Genomic DNA, 17148 nt, shown 5'->3' on the forward strand with positions numbered 1-17148 from the left:
GCTAAGTGCAGCAATTATCTTGCTACAAAACACATTAGTTAAAACCAAAATGGAGAGATTATTTTCACTCTAGACACAAACACGCACAAAGAGAGAGAGAGAGAGAATTGGTATGGAAAACTGTCTTTGCCCATATATATTACAAAGTGCTTTTCTAAGCATCAGAGATTTATGTAGAACCTTTTAAATTCTTAGCCATTATGTGCATATTTTTACTAATAGAGGTTTTATTTTATGGAAGCCAATTCTATTAATATGTGAAAAAAGTGAACGCATTCTTATTTTGCTTAAACTTGGGCAAAACTAATCTATTACTTCAACAAAACGGCCTCATTATGTCAGTAAAGATAAAATTATTCAGGGGAAAGAAGTGTTCAGAAATAAACTCCTTGAAAATAAAAATAATTCCCTACTTTCGTAAAATCCACTGATGTGTTTAATCAGAGTTTAGCTGACTTTTACCCTAGTACAAAAATAAAGGTGTTTTTTCCTCCAGAAAGTAGGCATAGAGGGAACTTACCTCAACATAATAAAGGCCATATATGACAAACCCACGGCCAACATTGTTCTCAATGGTGAAAAACAGAAACCATTTCCTCTAAGATCAGGAACAAGACAAGGTTGTCCACTCTCACCACTATTATTCAACATAGTTTTGGAAGTTTTAGCCACAGCAATGAGAGAAGAAAAAGAAATAAAAGGAATCCAAATCGGAAAAGAAGAAGTAAAACTGTCACTGTTTGCAGATGACATGAAACTATACATACAGAATCCTAAAGATGCTACCAGAAAACTACTAGAGCCAATCAATGAATTTGGTAAAGTAGCAGGATACAAAATTAATGCACAGAAATCGCTTGCATTCCTATACACTAATGATGAAAAATCTGAAAGAGAAATTAAGGAAATACCCCCATTTACCACTGCAACAAAAAGAATAAAATACCTAGGAATAAACCTATCTAAGGAGACAAAAGACCTGTATGCAGAAAACTGTAAGACAATGATGAAAGAAATTAAAGAGGATACAAACAGATGGAGAGATATACCATGTCCTTGGACTGGAAGACTCAACATTGTGAAAATGACTATACTACCCAAAGCAATCTACAGATTCAACACAATCCCTATCAAACTACCAATGGCATTTTTCACAGAACTAGAACAAAAAATTTCACAATTTGTATGGAAACACAAAAGACCCTGAATAGCCAAAGCAATCTTGAGAAAGAAAAACGGAGCTGGAGGAATCAGGCTTCTGGACTTCAGACTATACTACAAAGCTACAGTAATCAAGACAGTATGGTACTGGCACAAAAACAGAAATATAGATCAATGGAACAGGATAGAAAGCCCAGAGATAAACCCACACACGCATGGTTACCTTATCTTTGATAAAGGAGGCAAGAATATACAATGGAGAAGAGACAGCCTCTTCAATAAGTGGTGCTGGAAAAATAGGACAGCTACATGTAAAGAATGAAATTAGAACACTCCCTAACACCATACACAAAAATAAACTCAAAATGAATTAAAGACCTAAATGTAAGGCCAGACACTATCAAACTGTTAGAGGAAACCATAGGCAGAACACTCTATGACATAAATCACAGCAAGATCCTTTCTGACCCACCTCCTAGAGAAATGGAAATAAAAACAAAGATAAACAAATGGGACCTAATGAAACTTAAAAGCTTTTGCACAGCAAAGGAAACCATAAACAAGACGAAAAGACAACCCTCAGAATGGGAGAAAATATTTGCAAACGAAGCAACTGACAAAGGATTAATCTCCAAAATTTACAAGCAGCTCATGCAACTCAATATCAAAAAAACAAACAACCCAATCCAAAAATGGGCAGAAGACCTAAATAGACATTTTTCCAAAGAAGACATACAGATTGCTAACAAACACATGAAGGGTGCTCAACATCACTAATCATTAGAGAAATGCAAGTCAAAACTACAATGAGGTATCACCTCACACTGGTCAGAATGGCCATCATCAAAAAATCTACAAACAATAAATGCTGGAGAGGGTGTGGAGAAAAGGGAACCCTCTTGCACTGTTGGTGGGAATGTAAATTGATACAGCCACTATGGAGAACAGTGTGGAGGTTCGTTAAAAACCTAAAAATAGAACTACCATACAACCCAGCAATCCCACTACTGGGCATACACCCTGAGAAAACCATAATTCAAAAAGAGTCATGTACCACAATGTTCATTACAGCTCTATTTACAATAGCCAGGACATGGAAGCAACCCAAGTGTCCATCGACAGATGAATGGATAAAGAAGATGTGGCACATATATACAATGGAATATTACTCAGCCATAAAAATAAATGAAATTGAGTTATTTGTAGTGAGGTGGATGGACTAGAGTCTGTCATACAGAGTGAAGTAAATCAGAAATTCTCACCTACATCTCTCTAGCCTAGATTTGTCCCCTGAATCCCAGATCTTTATCTTCAAAGGTGTGTTTGGACACCTTTTACCTGGAGGTTCTTTAACTACTGCAAAATTTACAGATATAAACTAAGTACACTCTCCTTTCCCTGTATTTACTATCTTGATATACGTCTTCATTTTCTTAGGCCACTTACCATCTATGTACTGGGTAATCTCATCTACACCTCCATTTGAGACTTGTCACCTGAACTCCAGAGCTGCAACTTTAAATATCTACTTGGACATGTTTCACTGAACACACAACTACTTCCTTTTCCCATATTTTATATCTCAGTGACTGACACCAGTGTCTCTTGGTTGCCAAAATCAGATATCTGGAAGTTATTCTAGACTCCCTAACATTTTCTTGAATGCATGGCCTCCTTTTTATTACCCCCAACTTTGCCTTAGTTCATTTCTTCATCATTCATTGCCTGAACCAGTATAAGAGTTTAACCCCCCGCTTTTTTATTTCCCTTCCACTTTAAAATATAATTTCCTTGGTAATTTTTTAAAAATCACAAACCTAATCACAACACTCTTCTGCTTCAAATTCTTACTGCTTTTAGAATAAAATTCAAGTTATTTAACCCAGCTTATAAGACACTTCGTGACTCGTTCCCAATCCTCAGTCTCCTTTTCTACCACTCTCCCTATGCACTCCCTGTCCCATCTATACCGAAACTACCTGCTGTCCACCATGTACCTCAAGCCTCCTCACACCTCCATGCCTCTGCACATGCAGTTCCTTGCTTGTAAGATCCTTTCCTTCTCTTGTCCACATGAGATATCCTTGCTTATTATTCTCCATTTAAGTGATACACTGAGTGATACTCTTCTGTGTTCTTTTGCTCACCTGTCCTCCATCCGTTAGGTCCTCTTTTCTAATTCCAATCAAGCACTGACCACATATCTGTTCTCCCACTAGAGTGAATTCCTTGTGTTTAATAACCATCTTACTCATCTTTGAACACTGGATATGTAGCACAATGCTTAGCACAAAGTACTCATTAGATAATTTCACTTGAAATTAATTGAATGAATTAAACTTACTCTGGCAAATGCTTCTCCCCTTCCCTCCCTAGTTGCTGATCTGTTTAAAGATAGAATAGTTGAAATTTATTCACCACTTACTGTATCATAAAAGCAGCTATCTCATTTTCATATGTGTTATCTCATTTAATCCCAACTATAAAGCTAGGAAGTAGATACCATCCTTTTCCTGATTTTATAGCAGAGGAATGTGATAATATACCCCAACTCACAGAGTTATTTTGTGGAGAAGGGGGAACTGAAGTCCATGGTTCTTATCCACTATGTTTACTGTACCAGGTGATGTGCTACTAAGATACACATTTTTGTGTGTCCCTCAAACTCGATGGCTGCTCTGTCCTCTGTTGCATCACTTCTGACTTTCTTCTCGTCAGGGTGACCAGGTTACAGTTTCTGACCTCCACCATCACTTCTCTTGTCCACCGCTATCTGCTTTTCAGTTTTTCATATGCCTCCCTTGCCTCACACAATGGCGAACTGTTTTAATCAACACACTTCGTGATTGCTTCCTTCCTTTGCTGAGGTAGTGAAACAGACTAATCACAGAGCGTCTAATGCAATCTTATTTTCGGCCACTGCTCATTCAGGGTCTGAGCCTTAATTTTCAGATACATACCTTTTATTTGTCAACTTTTAGGTTAAATTACCAGTTATTACTTGAGATGCCATAAGCATGACTTCTTGAGGGTGTCTAGCAAGCATTAAATAAAATTGTACACCTTTTAAAAACACATATAAAAACTTATATATGTATATTTGTTACGTTAATAATAAAAGAGCATGAAAGTTAGCATTTTTATATATGATTACAAATTAAAAATGAGTTCTTTTATTTGGTGCCAAAAATCTAAATACATTCATACTGCATCAGTCAGCCCTGCTGGGGATGAAATGTTCCTTGTAAATCAATATTCTAGACACTTAAGCTCACCCTTTTACGGGCCAAAGTGTTAAAGAATATTTAGCTGCTTTATGAATCCTTCTAAAAATATATTTCATATTTTACTGTCTTACTAGTCTTCCTTACCCTTGTCTTGGTGACTATCAATAATTACACTAGGTTGAAATGTGGACATCTTTCAGTTTTTCCCACCTTTCCTGTTGACTATTATAAAATTTAAAAAACCCATGGTAGGCAAAATTGGTAAAAAAAAAAAAAAGATTAACAAATATTCTGCAGGGGTTAGGGCCTGGGACTTCAGAAGGCACTGGAGTAGGGCAGCCTGGACACCTTGTAGGTGTAGCTATAAAATAGTGGGGTTAGGTTTCGTCTGGGAGAGTTGGTAGGCTACTGGGGTAGGTGGGGGCCAAGGGAAAACAACAGAGCATTGAGGCATGTGATGACCTCGTGTGTGTTGAGTTGACAAGAAATATTATTTGGTGCATGATTTTTGTAATCTAGAGGCTAGTGGGGCCTACCCTATAACTAGCACACAGTGGAACTCAATCATTCAACACTTCTTGAACATCTACAGTGTTCTCAGCATTACACTAATCAACTGCTATGGTGCACCATTTGATAAAAGCTATTACAGTGACCTTCAGCATTCCTTTTTACATCCTGATTCAGGCTTACACATGCACAAATGTGAGCTTAGGGTAAGTGAGGTATTTCCATAGCACTTTTAGGATTTTAAAAACATTCCATGCCTAGAATCACCTAGAGAAAGGGTATCTAAATCACTTTATACTGTGTAAACAGGGCTTTGCATATAAAATGTTTTGAAGATGCCAACAATATTCACATGTTCTCAACAAACTGCAAATCCCTATTTCCATCATCCAACCAGCTCTTTCTTCCCAAAGCATCTAGAAAAAGGACCTGTCGTATGATAAGCGTTCAATAAGTATTTCTGAATAAGAAAAGGAATCAACTGCATTTATTATTACATAGTACCCAACATAACTAGGGAGAAAACCTGAAGAAGATTTTAAAAACTGGAATTGCTCTCCCACAAAAAAAGAACTGCAATAAAATTTGAAGAATGTTTAAGGTGACTTTTAAGAACTGTGTTATATTTTCTACTTTAATAAAAAAATCCAAGAGGCCAACAGACCAAAAATTTTAGCTAAAATATGGGCCTGTGAGAATCATTTAATAATAGAAATAATTAGATATAATTTTCAGTATGAATCATGTAATCAGTGGGTTATTGTGATCAAATCTTTCACAGCTCTAGTCCGATCAGATCATATCTACTAAGCTCTGTGAAAACACTTTACTGGCTCAAGCAAAGAACTCAAATGCTTTGCTTTTAGCCCCCTCTGATATATCAATGTTTCTTTCATACTATAAATAAAAGCACAAAGTTCTTAATTTTACAAACTCTACTAAGGAACAAACCTGAAACTTAGAAACAATATCTACCTGAACACAGGAATTCCCACCACAGAGTAAATGTCACTTAGATGTATAAAGATCTGAAAGAACAAATACAGAAGTTAAAATGGAACAGGAAATGCATTACCAAATGATTGACAATTTGAAAACTTCCATTTTGAACCTATACAACCTATATTTTAATAAGAAATTCCAAGGCTTTGTCATATCCAGAAAAATGTTCCATAATATTTTTTACTGAGCAGAGGCAAAGTAAATTTTAAGTACGTCTCATAGAAAAATTCTGAGGTCAAATTGTATACAAGTTATATTGAGAATCATATTACGAAGAACACAAGGTCACCATTCTTCCCAGCGATTCTTTGAATTACCTTAACTAAATTAGGTTTTTCATCATTTTAGGTTAGAGACAACTACCTAAATCTACCCTAATTCTAGCCTCAAATAAGACTTGATGCCGTGGTTAACAGAAAACTTTCTTTAAGCCAAATATACTGTAGCAAGGGTGACCTTTCCCCTCCCTACTATTTATAGGGGAGCTTCTTCCTTCTATTACCTTGTTATTTTTTCCCCAGTTTTATTGAAACATAATTGGCATATATCTCTCTATATGTTTAAGGCATATAGCATGAAGGTTTCATTCACGTATGCTGTGAAATGATTACCACAATAGATCCAACTAACATCCATCTTCTCATATAGATGAAAGGAAAAGAAGGGGAAAAAGGAAAAACTTCTTCCTTGTCATAAGGACTCCTAGGATTTACTCTCTTAACTGCCTTCCTTTAAGTTGTATAGCAGTGTCAGCTGTAGTCGTCATGATAGGCCATGATGACGATTTAAATGTCTCAAGTTATAATTAGTAGCCCACATAGATTTTAAAGAACCCTCCTTCTGTAGCCTGATGAGGCTTATGGAATTCTCTAATTCTGCTGTTTGACCTCAAGAACATTTGATTCCTGATACTTTTACCCCAAAGGTATTTTAATATAGTTTAATCAGAATTATTCCAATATTGATAAACTTTTATTAAGAAAAGAATAATCTGGAGTGAACTCCGTTTAGTCAGTTTAATTCCTTGATTACTGAAGCTAAACTTTCCAATTTTTTATATTTTTCATTTAAGCAAAACTACTAATTGGGATTCTTTTCTATTTAATAGTTATATTAAAGATATGATATACTGATATTTTTATATATCAAATGTTATCAGGTATAGCTTTCCCCACTATGAAGGTTTTTCTCTTAACTGTACAGAACAAAATTTGTTAAGATTTGATCCTTCTGTCAATTTTGGTCACGGATTTTACTATGTGTGATTCTATTGTTGTCAATTTTGTTTTGTGTTGATTATTTCTACCAATAGATATTATTATTATTATTATTTTTTAAAGAGCTTCAAATGCTTGGCTACCTATCTATCTATCTATTTATTTATTTATTTTTGGCTGTGTTGGGTCTCCATTTCTGTGCGAGGGCTTTCTCTAGTTGTGGCAAGCCGGGGCCACTCTTCATCGCAGTGCGCAGGCCTCTCACTATCGCGGCCTCTCTTGTTGCGGAGCACAGGCTCCAGACGCGCAGGCTCAGTAGTTGTGGCTCACAGGCCTAGATGCTCCGCGGCATGTGGGATCTTCCCAGACCAGGGCTCGAACCCGTATCCCCTGCATTAGCAGGCAGATTCTCAACCACTGCGCCACCAGGGAAGCCCCCAATAGCTATTATTAATTGCATTAAATGGATGATAGATATTAAATTAGATATATTTAGTTATGAGCTAAACTATGAGAAAACTATAATTCTGAGACAGTGAGGTAGAGTCGGGGAGAGATGGAGAGGAGGAAACCAGGAGAGCAGAAGATAAGAAAAGTGGAAAGGGGCAGATGAAGGAAGACACCCTTGTGTCAAAACATTCTTGAGGTCAAAATATTTTGCATAACAGCAATAAAGAATATAAAAGAGGCATGACTTTTTAAAAGCAAAAAATATCAAATAACAAAACTGAAAAACAACACAAAATCTTCTGATTTGGCCAGCCATTACTCCATTTAAAGCTATATAACAATAAATTTACGATTAACGAATCATAAAAGTGACTAAACTGGTCAAATTTATGAGATGGTTTTCAAAAAATAGTGAAGAATATTTTTTATAGCTAGAATTTGTTTTCCCATGTAAGTGTTTACTTTGTTCTAATTAAAAATTGTGTAACCTCCTTAAATTGATTTTGAAAATAGAGAAAAAGAAAAACAATCCCCAAACCCTAACAAAGCCATGATTAACACACTATTTAACTTTGTATTGGCCTTTTTGTTTTCCGATTTTTTTTTACCATTAGCTAGAATTTCTTATTATACAGACTTGTTATTTATTATAGTGATTATAGAGAGCATCTCTGCAACCTTGTATTAAATGTTCAGTTTAACTGTGACTAAACAATTCCATTCCAAAAGTCCTATTTGGATGAGACATTTTCACAGTGAAAACTGCTAGCAAAATTATCTGTAGTATTCTATTGCTAAAGAGGAGAGAGACTGCTGGATCCATGTAGACATGATTTTTAAAACTCTAAAGCAAAATTGGAAAGCACAATAAAAGTTGTTGACATTGCAATAATATTGTAATAACTGCATGGGGACAGATGTCTACTAGACTTATCATGGTGATTATTTTGTAATATATGCAAATGTTGAATCACTGTGTAGTTCATCTGAAACATACTATTTTATGTCAACTATATTTCAATTTAAAAAAAGAATAGTTGGCATTGTCTTTAAAGAATTAGGTTATAAGCATATAAAATAAAATGAACATTCATTACCTCTAAATTTGGATTCCTCAAATCTGCTTTCCATCCAAACTGTTTCATGAGAGCAATTCCAATTACTCTTCCTACCTCCTGGAAAAGCAGCAGGTTACAGAAAAGAATATACTAAAAATGAAAATTTTAAGTTTAAATGTAAGCAAAAACTAACAGAGTCTGCAGGAAAATCAATCAGACTATCTGATGGTAATTTAAGGTTACAATATTAAAATATCACACAAAAGCATTTTCTACTCGAGGCAAAAAGGGTACATTTTACCTCTTCCACCCCCAACACATCCTATGGCATTAACGTCTACTCGTATGTAATCTTTATTCTTGTAATTTTAGATACATGAAATAACCAGATCATGGCCTGATAAATATGGTCATTCTGGGTTTTAGGAAACAGATGCAAGCTGAAAGATTAACTATTTTAGCTATGGCAATCCTATATGTTTAAAAATTACCAGCAATAGCATTAGGCTCAAACTTAAGGGTCTGACTTTAAGACTGGCCAAAGGACCTAGGCTTATGCCCTTTATATTACTGAACTTTGTAGGGTCTGTTCATGGTCTTTGCTCTCCTTTTACGTCCATCTGTGTATTTGCATCTGGGTCCTGGGACAATCCCACATGCAGGACCTGGTGCAGAGCAACAATTCAATAAACACAGAACCGAACTACAGAGAAAGCCAAAAAGCTTCAGACCATGATATTAGGATTTCCAAATGTAAAGGATATCTATTTGTTTAACAAAACTTTTAGGGAGAAAGTAAAAGGAGGTCTTTACAAAGAATGGCATACTATTCCTCTTAAGCATCTGAGGTACAGTTAAGAAGGAAAATGCATTTTTAGAAGAGATTTAGTTATATGAGATTAGGCCTAGTTATCTGTCTGGGCCTGGTTTGTGTATTCTGAGAAAGGTTTTCACCTCTTTTTAGATCTAAAGAGTAATAAATTCTTTTAGAAAATGGTAACCCACTCTGGAGGGGGAAAGTGTACCTGTGCAGTAAAGGTCTTTGTAATGGCTCCACTACAGCGACAGGACACTCTGAAAGTTAAGTCATTCTGGTTATGAGTATCAACTGCTTCTGCTACATCGTTCTGAAGTTCTTCTTGAGATTTGTCTCTTTTAGTGGTAAAATTTCCTTGCTCCAGTGTTTCTTCTTCTATTTGTTTTTCCATTTGGCATTCCTTATTCTCTTGTATCTCTTGCATTTGATCTGTTTTCAATTTTTTAGCAATGATGTCATTTTCTCCCACTTTTCTTTTTAGTGGGTTAGCATTTTTTTGAGAAAGTTTTACCTTTTTTGCATCAAGTTCAAGAAGATTTTTCCAAATTGAAATGGCATTCAACCAACTTTCAGGATCATCATTTGTAAGTCTCTGCATTTCATTAAATATTTTTCCTAAATAAATAAAATCTTAGTTTACCCTTTATTGAAGCTATTCATCACCCCCAAATCCCATTACCTTTATTTCTTTAAAATAAGAAATTTTATTAAATTGCTACATGAATAGTGACTTCCCTTTCAGCTGGAATTTATATAATTTAACATAAGAATATTGTACAGAATAAAGTTCATTCATATATTCCATACTTAATGTCAAAACTGTTTTAAAATTCCTACAAAGTTATCATTTTCTTTAGCAAGATCATTTATCCTATGATAACATATGCATCTCTTCAATATACTTATAGACCTAGAGCATGTGTTGATCTTTAAAATAATGCTGATCTTGCCTACAAAAATTAAGTTTAAAAAAACAGAATAAATTGCAAAACACAGAGCTCAAAAACAGAGCAACTGAATCCTGGGACTATTTTAGACCATACAATATTAGCACAGATCGTAAAATGATTTTCCACAAAGTAACACTTCAGATATACAACCCATTCATAACTTAGGGACTGCCAGCCATGCTCGATAAAATGTAACCTTTCCTTGATGAACAAGGGACATCAAAATGACCCAAGAATAATTACTGTAGTTCTCTAAAGATGAAAGCGTGTGGAATATTGGGATGAAATTTTATTCACCCCACAATAAAATACCTTAGGATTTGCTTTAAAACAATTTTTCTGCCCTGTCTTGGTTTCTTGCCATTTGTATCTTTCTTGACACATTTTATTATAGACTATATGATGACATGGTCTCTTGTGCACAAGCAGCAATCAAAATGAGGTTTAAGGCAATGTTTTATCCAGATGTATCTGATCCTTTTTTGTTGCTTTTATCAAGATCTTTACATTATTTCAGCAGCGTATTTATAAAATTAGGGAGTGGACAAGAAATCTCTTAAGCCCTCTTTAACTCTAATGCTTTATAAATGGGTATACATTTTTTCAAAACATTTAAAGTTCCCCAAACAGGAAATTTTACTATGTAGTATTTTTCCAATTATATCACTCATCGGTTAAAATTTAGATGGTGACAGTTTTGACCAATTAATTAAATCAATGCATTTTGGGTTATTACATGCTCCTAAATCTAAATAAATGCACTGACCATACATAGCTCTAGAGAAGGTGTCTGATCATAATTCTTAAGGAAGAAATGTGACTTAGGACACTAAAATCTCAGAAGACAGGCAGCAGATTACAAAGAGAAGAGACATAATTAGGTGATAATGTTCAGGAAATACAGAAAAATAACTAATTAATGATCCCACAGGTCTGAATGAATCTTAAAAATGTGAAATGGCTACATATTAATTACCAAGCAGAAAACTTTGGAGTACAATATATCATGGGGGGTAAAAGCAATAGGTATACACTGTACCTTTACTTACAGAAGAAACCTTAAATGGAAGTTGCTTTTTAATCAGCAAAAATAACCTTTCTGCAGATTTTAATTTTTTCAGCATATTCAGGTCAGAACAGGTGGTGAAAAAAACTTTTCCTGAAATATATTCAACCTAGAGATAGAAAAAATAGATATTAATTAAAACATAGCACATAGACTAACAATAATAAAAATGACCATTTCTGAAGTATCTACTATTTATCAGACACTGTACTAGGCACTCTGAATACATTTTTTCCCCCCTCATCCTTATAACAACCCTCTAAGATAGATTTTATCATCCCCATTTTATAGATTAGGAAACTGAGGCTTAGAGAGGTTAAATAATTTGTATGAAGTCACATAGTCAGTGACCAAGATGATAATCTTTCTATGTTACCTTTTGGAAAGTGTGTGTGCACACACTACTAAAAAAATAGAACACAAAATACTCATTAATTATCAAATCTCACACAACTGTTAAGAGTGGGCAAAGGACAGGTATAATGGAGAGGACAAATGAGGTGTCTAGCCCAAGGTTAAAATAATCAGTAGGTATTTCTTAAACATCTACCTCGTGGTCTACAAGGAAGCATACAGTATAAATCTTAAAGATGAATAATAATGTAATAGGCATACACTGACATACAAATTAAAATGTAAAATTTATAAGACAACAACCTGCATTAAACCCAGAAGAAAACTAACAACTTAACATAATAAACGCACTGATAAGTTGTAGGTACAATAAGTAGCACCGACGATGGAAGCCATCGTTAGTAAGTCTCAGGGAAGAATCCTATAAGACTTAGGAAGAGGGATTCTAACAAAAGAAAAAAGGGCACGAACACACAGATGGGAGTGACAACCTGGCTGAAGTAAACTGTAAGTCAGCATGGCAACATTTGCTGTGTGATGCTGACTGATGGTGTCAGGTGGATGGATGGTGTAGCTCAGGCCGCCTTGATAACGGTCACGAAATTTCGAGAACCACAGATGCTAACGGTCAAGCATTATAAGCTTCTGATGAACACTATGACGGCACTAAATTAGCTGGCAGAAAAAATTACTGTGGAAGAGGCATAAAGGACTGAGTGCTGACTGTGATGCTGGAGGGAGAAGTAGATTACTGAGGAAGAAATAATGAACCACTTGGCTGTGGGAACTGGAAAATGGACAGAAGCAAGAAGTATGCATCAAACAGAAAGAGGTTTTGGAGACAGGACGGCTATGTGGTCAAAGTCAGGGAAGAAAGGAGAATGAAGAGAGCACTGACTCACAGAGAGTCGAACGAGGTACAGCAAATGGTGCTTAATGCCAATGGAACCCTAAACCTTGTGGGTCATTCCAATGCCCTCAGGTTCAGGATGGATGTGGATAGTCCTAGCATTCTCCCTTTAGCAGTGGCCATGGGCTGACGGACATGGTTTTATGTCATTTCCTAGGACTGAGGCAACCATGGAATTTGGGGGATCCCATGTGTGTAGGTAGCTCCCATTCAATGGGAATTTGAGCTCCAAATGTTGTATGTTTGATCTGACCTGGTCTAATTAAGCTTTGGGGATGGTAATTTCTGAGGTTACCACTCTAGCTTGATGAAGAAGAATCTCCACTGGGGAAGTCCTAGGTTGATAACAATTAAAACCCCAATACTTCCAGTTACAAGAGTAACAAGTTCTGGGGCTCTGACATATAGCATGGTGATTACAGCTAGTAATACTGTATTATATAGCTGAAAGTTGCTAAGAGAGTCGATCTTAAATGTTTTCACCACAAAAAAGTAATGGTGCTTATATGACGGGATGGAGGTGTTAGCTAATGCTATGGTGGTCATCATTTTGCAATATATAAATGTATCAAATCACCTTAAACTTACATAATGTTGTTATGTCAATTATACCTCAATAGAGCTGGAAAAACAAATAAATTAAAAAAAAAAACCCAAATAGCTTAGGTACCAGCAATGTAGCTAACTAAGAGAGATGGAGGAAGGAGGGAATGAGAAGAATGTTTAGGAATCAGTATTTAAGGGGATAATGAAGTAACTAAAATAAGAACTTCTGGTTTCTACAATTTACTTCTTTCTCATTACAAAGGTGACATTTTCCCTCTAAAGTCAAAACTAAATATATGCCTCAAAAGTGCTTAGAATTTGGAGAGACAGTTTTAAAAAGTAAATTTTTAGAAGTTTAGATTTTATGTTACTTGACCGAAAAATATAGCTGATGTTAAGCCATCACAAAACAGGTTAACAGACATGAAATACCTTGTCAAGATTCTGGGGGAGCTGAAATAAATATTTTACTGAAAATGTATGGTTTTAAGATCCAAGTCTTATAAACAAACTGATGCAAACATCTAGACCCGTGATTTTAACCTAAGTAGTCTAGACATTAAATTTGTTATTTAATTGTACAAAGATCTTATCTTTTCTCATTCACTTGAGTATCAAGAGAAACAGTTTATATAATGAACTTCCTCCAAAAATATATTTTTTTGAGGAGGGTGTGGAGAACAAAAAAACGTTGACTGAAAATAAAGTTAATTAAGAGGACCTAAAAGGTCATTTAATTTATTTGGGGTATCCAATCATAAGAATAATATGTGTTGAGGCACTAAATACATTCTCAAAACCAAAAGCAACATTATTCTCTTTATTTAAAAAATTAACATTAGGCCTACATTCCTTTTACAAGAAATGAACATGTAATCAGAAGTAGTTTACGAAGTTGTAAAACAGCCACTGTGAGAATCAGTCATATATATGAAAGCACTTTAACTGTTCACCCTTTGTAAAGACATTGTATCTCAAAGTAGTAGAGAAATGAATTTTGCTGTTTATGATTTCAAACACTGAAGCTACCCGTTACTCGTTTTTTTTTAGTTTGTAACTGATCATACTCAATTACAATAATTAGGGAGAACTGTGGCATTTTAGAATATTTTATCCCAGTATTTGTTACTTGAAAATTTATTTATATATCCAATCTGTTCTTTCCATTTGGAATTAAATCATTAAAAACTGCCTAAAACCAGCTGGTTTTATGTCTAACACTTCAGAAGATGAAATAACAGCCTTTATTAAAGAAAAAAATAGCTCTGTTATCGGCTAGCATTATCTAAGCAGTTAGCAGTTTTACCTTTCTTTTAAAATTCAGGGATTCAAGTCTGACACAAAGATGAAAAGCTTAAGCCTATGCAAAAAAGTCAGGTACAGTAATACAGGGAGACACCAAAGTTTTCCTAATTCTATAGATGCCATTTCATTTCAGAATTAATTTTTAAGTGCTAAGTGAAGGACTGAGGTGGGGTGTGAGCTTTTTTGGGATCATTTTAGAAGAGAGAATTTAAAATATATACTTTACTACATTAAATGAAAAACTATGAAACAACTCAACTATCTCCTTAGCTGTACCCCACTACCCTCTATCATCATGACCCCACTAAAAAAGTAAAAACAAAAAGACCTGGGTTAATTGTCTTTGCTATGTGGATTTATAAAGGCTGATTAATCAACTGACAGGGCCTCCTGGCCAGCTGGCATTGGAGACACCTCTACTACCTTCAAAATTACTGTTCCTGCTTTTATTGTTATAATAAATAACAGTATTTAACACATTAAACATTATTACAAAGTAAAGCTTAATTTTACCCAACACATTTCTTTAAAGTACTCTACACACTACATACTATAGTATATATTTATATGCTATAAACTAAATATTTAAAAATACACAGGAACCTATAGAGAGGCTTGCCCCACCACCAGGAGAAAAAAATCAAACCTGAATATGACCAAGTGCTAGCTATAACTTACAGGACTCCGATTTACAGGAAACATAGAGGATAGAAGAACATATGAAACCACACCATGGAGAAGCAAATGGCAAAGACTGAGAACAAGCAGAGACCATCTTTTTTCTAATAACGCAGCATATGCAGTCTGGGTCAAGCCATCTGTTTTTCATACCAAGAACTCTACGTTAACATTTTAAAAAATCAGTGCAGCAAGACGTCATGGCCACACAGTGTTTAAGGAACTGGACCCAGGTCCCAGCCTGCCTAGGTTGAACATGATAACATGCTCATGCTTGATTTCACAGACAGCTTGGGTGTGAATCCCAGCTCTGCTATTTTCTGGTTCCACGACTTGAATATTTTATTGGACTTTACCTGTGCTTCATTTTCCGTTTCTGTTAAATGTGGAGCCTACCTCATAACACAGGGCAGTTGTGAAAATTGTCTGACACATATTAAATGCTTAATCCATGTCAGCAGTTGCTACTGTTGCTTTTTTAGATTAGCTACATTCAATACTCTATGACATTCTGTGACCAAAACCACAAATGGCAGGTAGTCTGATAAAGATTGATGCCATTCTTCATGACCCCTCTATACTCCTCCCCCCAACCCCTCATCACTGAAAACTCCTTTTGTAGACCTTCAACACTGCATGAGTCCTGGGAGTGGAGTGGTCAATTTCTTTCAGTAAGCTTTCATTTTCCAAAAACACATCATTCACGCTGTCATATATATCCCAAGATACTGGAGCACTTTTCTATTACATCCTTTTCCTGTTTTCAAGAACCAGGCTCAGCTTGTCCTAGAACCTAAACTGATGTTTAAAACCTTCTTCGTTTCATTGAAATTAACAGCGTATAAATGCCAGCAACTGTTAACTTCCTCCTCTGAGGCTTCCAAGAGAGTTTTTCTAGCTACTATTTACTGCGTGTTTAAGGTGTACTTTACACACCCTTTATCATTTAATCCTCCCGAAAGTCCTATGAGATAAACATAATCATTGTCGGGAAACTGACAAAAACAGCTGAACCTGAAGATTGTATTTGCATTTAAAGGATGGAGAAAGGATTCTGACAGGTCTAATTCTAATTATAGGCACTATCAAACACTTTTCTTTTAAAGAATCCAAGAAGTAACTTGCGTCAACCTCTCTTTTTAACAAAACTTCACGCGTGACAGATACGCGGTAACAGATGTGCAGGGAAAAACGGCTGGCGGGTCTTTCCGGCAGTAATTAGAGGACCTGCCAGCAGAACTCCGAGGGCCGGGACGTCGCCTCCGTGGGTTCGCGGGCCGAGAGCGCGGGGCTCACGTCGCTTTCCCGGGTCTGGGACGGACCCCGGCGGAGAGGCACAACGGCCAGGGGCGGGGACTGGGCCGCCCTGCTTCCCGCCCGGGCGCGCGACCAAGCCGACTCACCTGCGTGGCCGCCAGCCGCGACCGCACCTCCCGCATCAGGAAGGGCTCCAGGCCGCGGCCCGCGGTGCAGAAGAAGCGGGCGCCCGCTGCAGGACCGGAGCAGAGACCGCCCGTCACCGCCGCCATGGCGGCTCGGGGTCATGTGGCCTCGCGTGCGCGCGCCGCGGCGCAGCGGCCCCGGAGGCGGCGCTCACTGGGTGAAGGGCCGGGTGTTGCCAAAGGCGAGCCGGGCAGGGAGGTCCCGGGAGGGTGCGATCGGCTGGGAAGGACCCTGTGGGTCTCCTAGGTTAACTACTTGGAACCCCCTTGATTAGGCATCTGGAATTATTTACAATCACAGGTGGAAGGGATATGATTGGGATCTATAACGCGGATGTATAAGAGGGATATGATTGGGATATATAAAAAGGAGATATATATATATATATATATATATACACATAGAGGGTGGCAGAGTTTATTTCAGAGAGAATAAAGCCTGCCATCGATCTGTT

At 36.5% G+C, this 17148-nt stretch overlaps 1 protein-coding gene across 4 annotated transcripts in view; it reads right to left on the reverse strand.

Annotated features, from left to right (window-relative positions):
- THUMPD2 (THUMP domain 2 tRNA and snRNA guanosine methyltransferase) overlaps positions 1-16895 on the reverse strand; it is a 45947-nt gene extending 29052 nt beyond the window's left edge. For 2 of the 4 annotated variants that reach the window (XM_082641839.1, XM_082641841.1), the window contains exons 1-5: positions 16655-16895; positions 11432-11567; positions 9651-10057; positions 8665-8742; positions 5874-5926 (exon numbers count right to left, since the gene is read on the reverse strand). In XM_082641839.1, coding sequence (XP_082497965.1) covers positions 5874-5926; positions 8665-8742; positions 9651-10057; positions 11432-11567; positions 16655-16780 — 800 coding nt within the window. In that variant the 5' untranslated portion in view covers positions 16781-16895. Of the gene's footprint in view, positions 1-5873; positions 5927-8664; positions 8776-9650; positions 10058-11431; positions 11568-16654 lie in introns of those variants that run through there. The other 2 variants (XM_082641838.1, XM_082641840.1) reach the window with 2 other exon arrangements.
- Between the last annotated feature and the right edge of the window lie 253 nt (positions 16896-17148).

The sequence above is a fragment of the Mesoplodon mirus genome, assembly GCF_964341445.2.
Source record: "Mesoplodon mirus genome assembly, chromosome: 14".
Taxonomy (NCBI): domain Eukaryota; kingdom Metazoa; phylum Chordata; class Mammalia; order Artiodactyla; family Ziphiidae; genus Mesoplodon; species Mesoplodon mirus.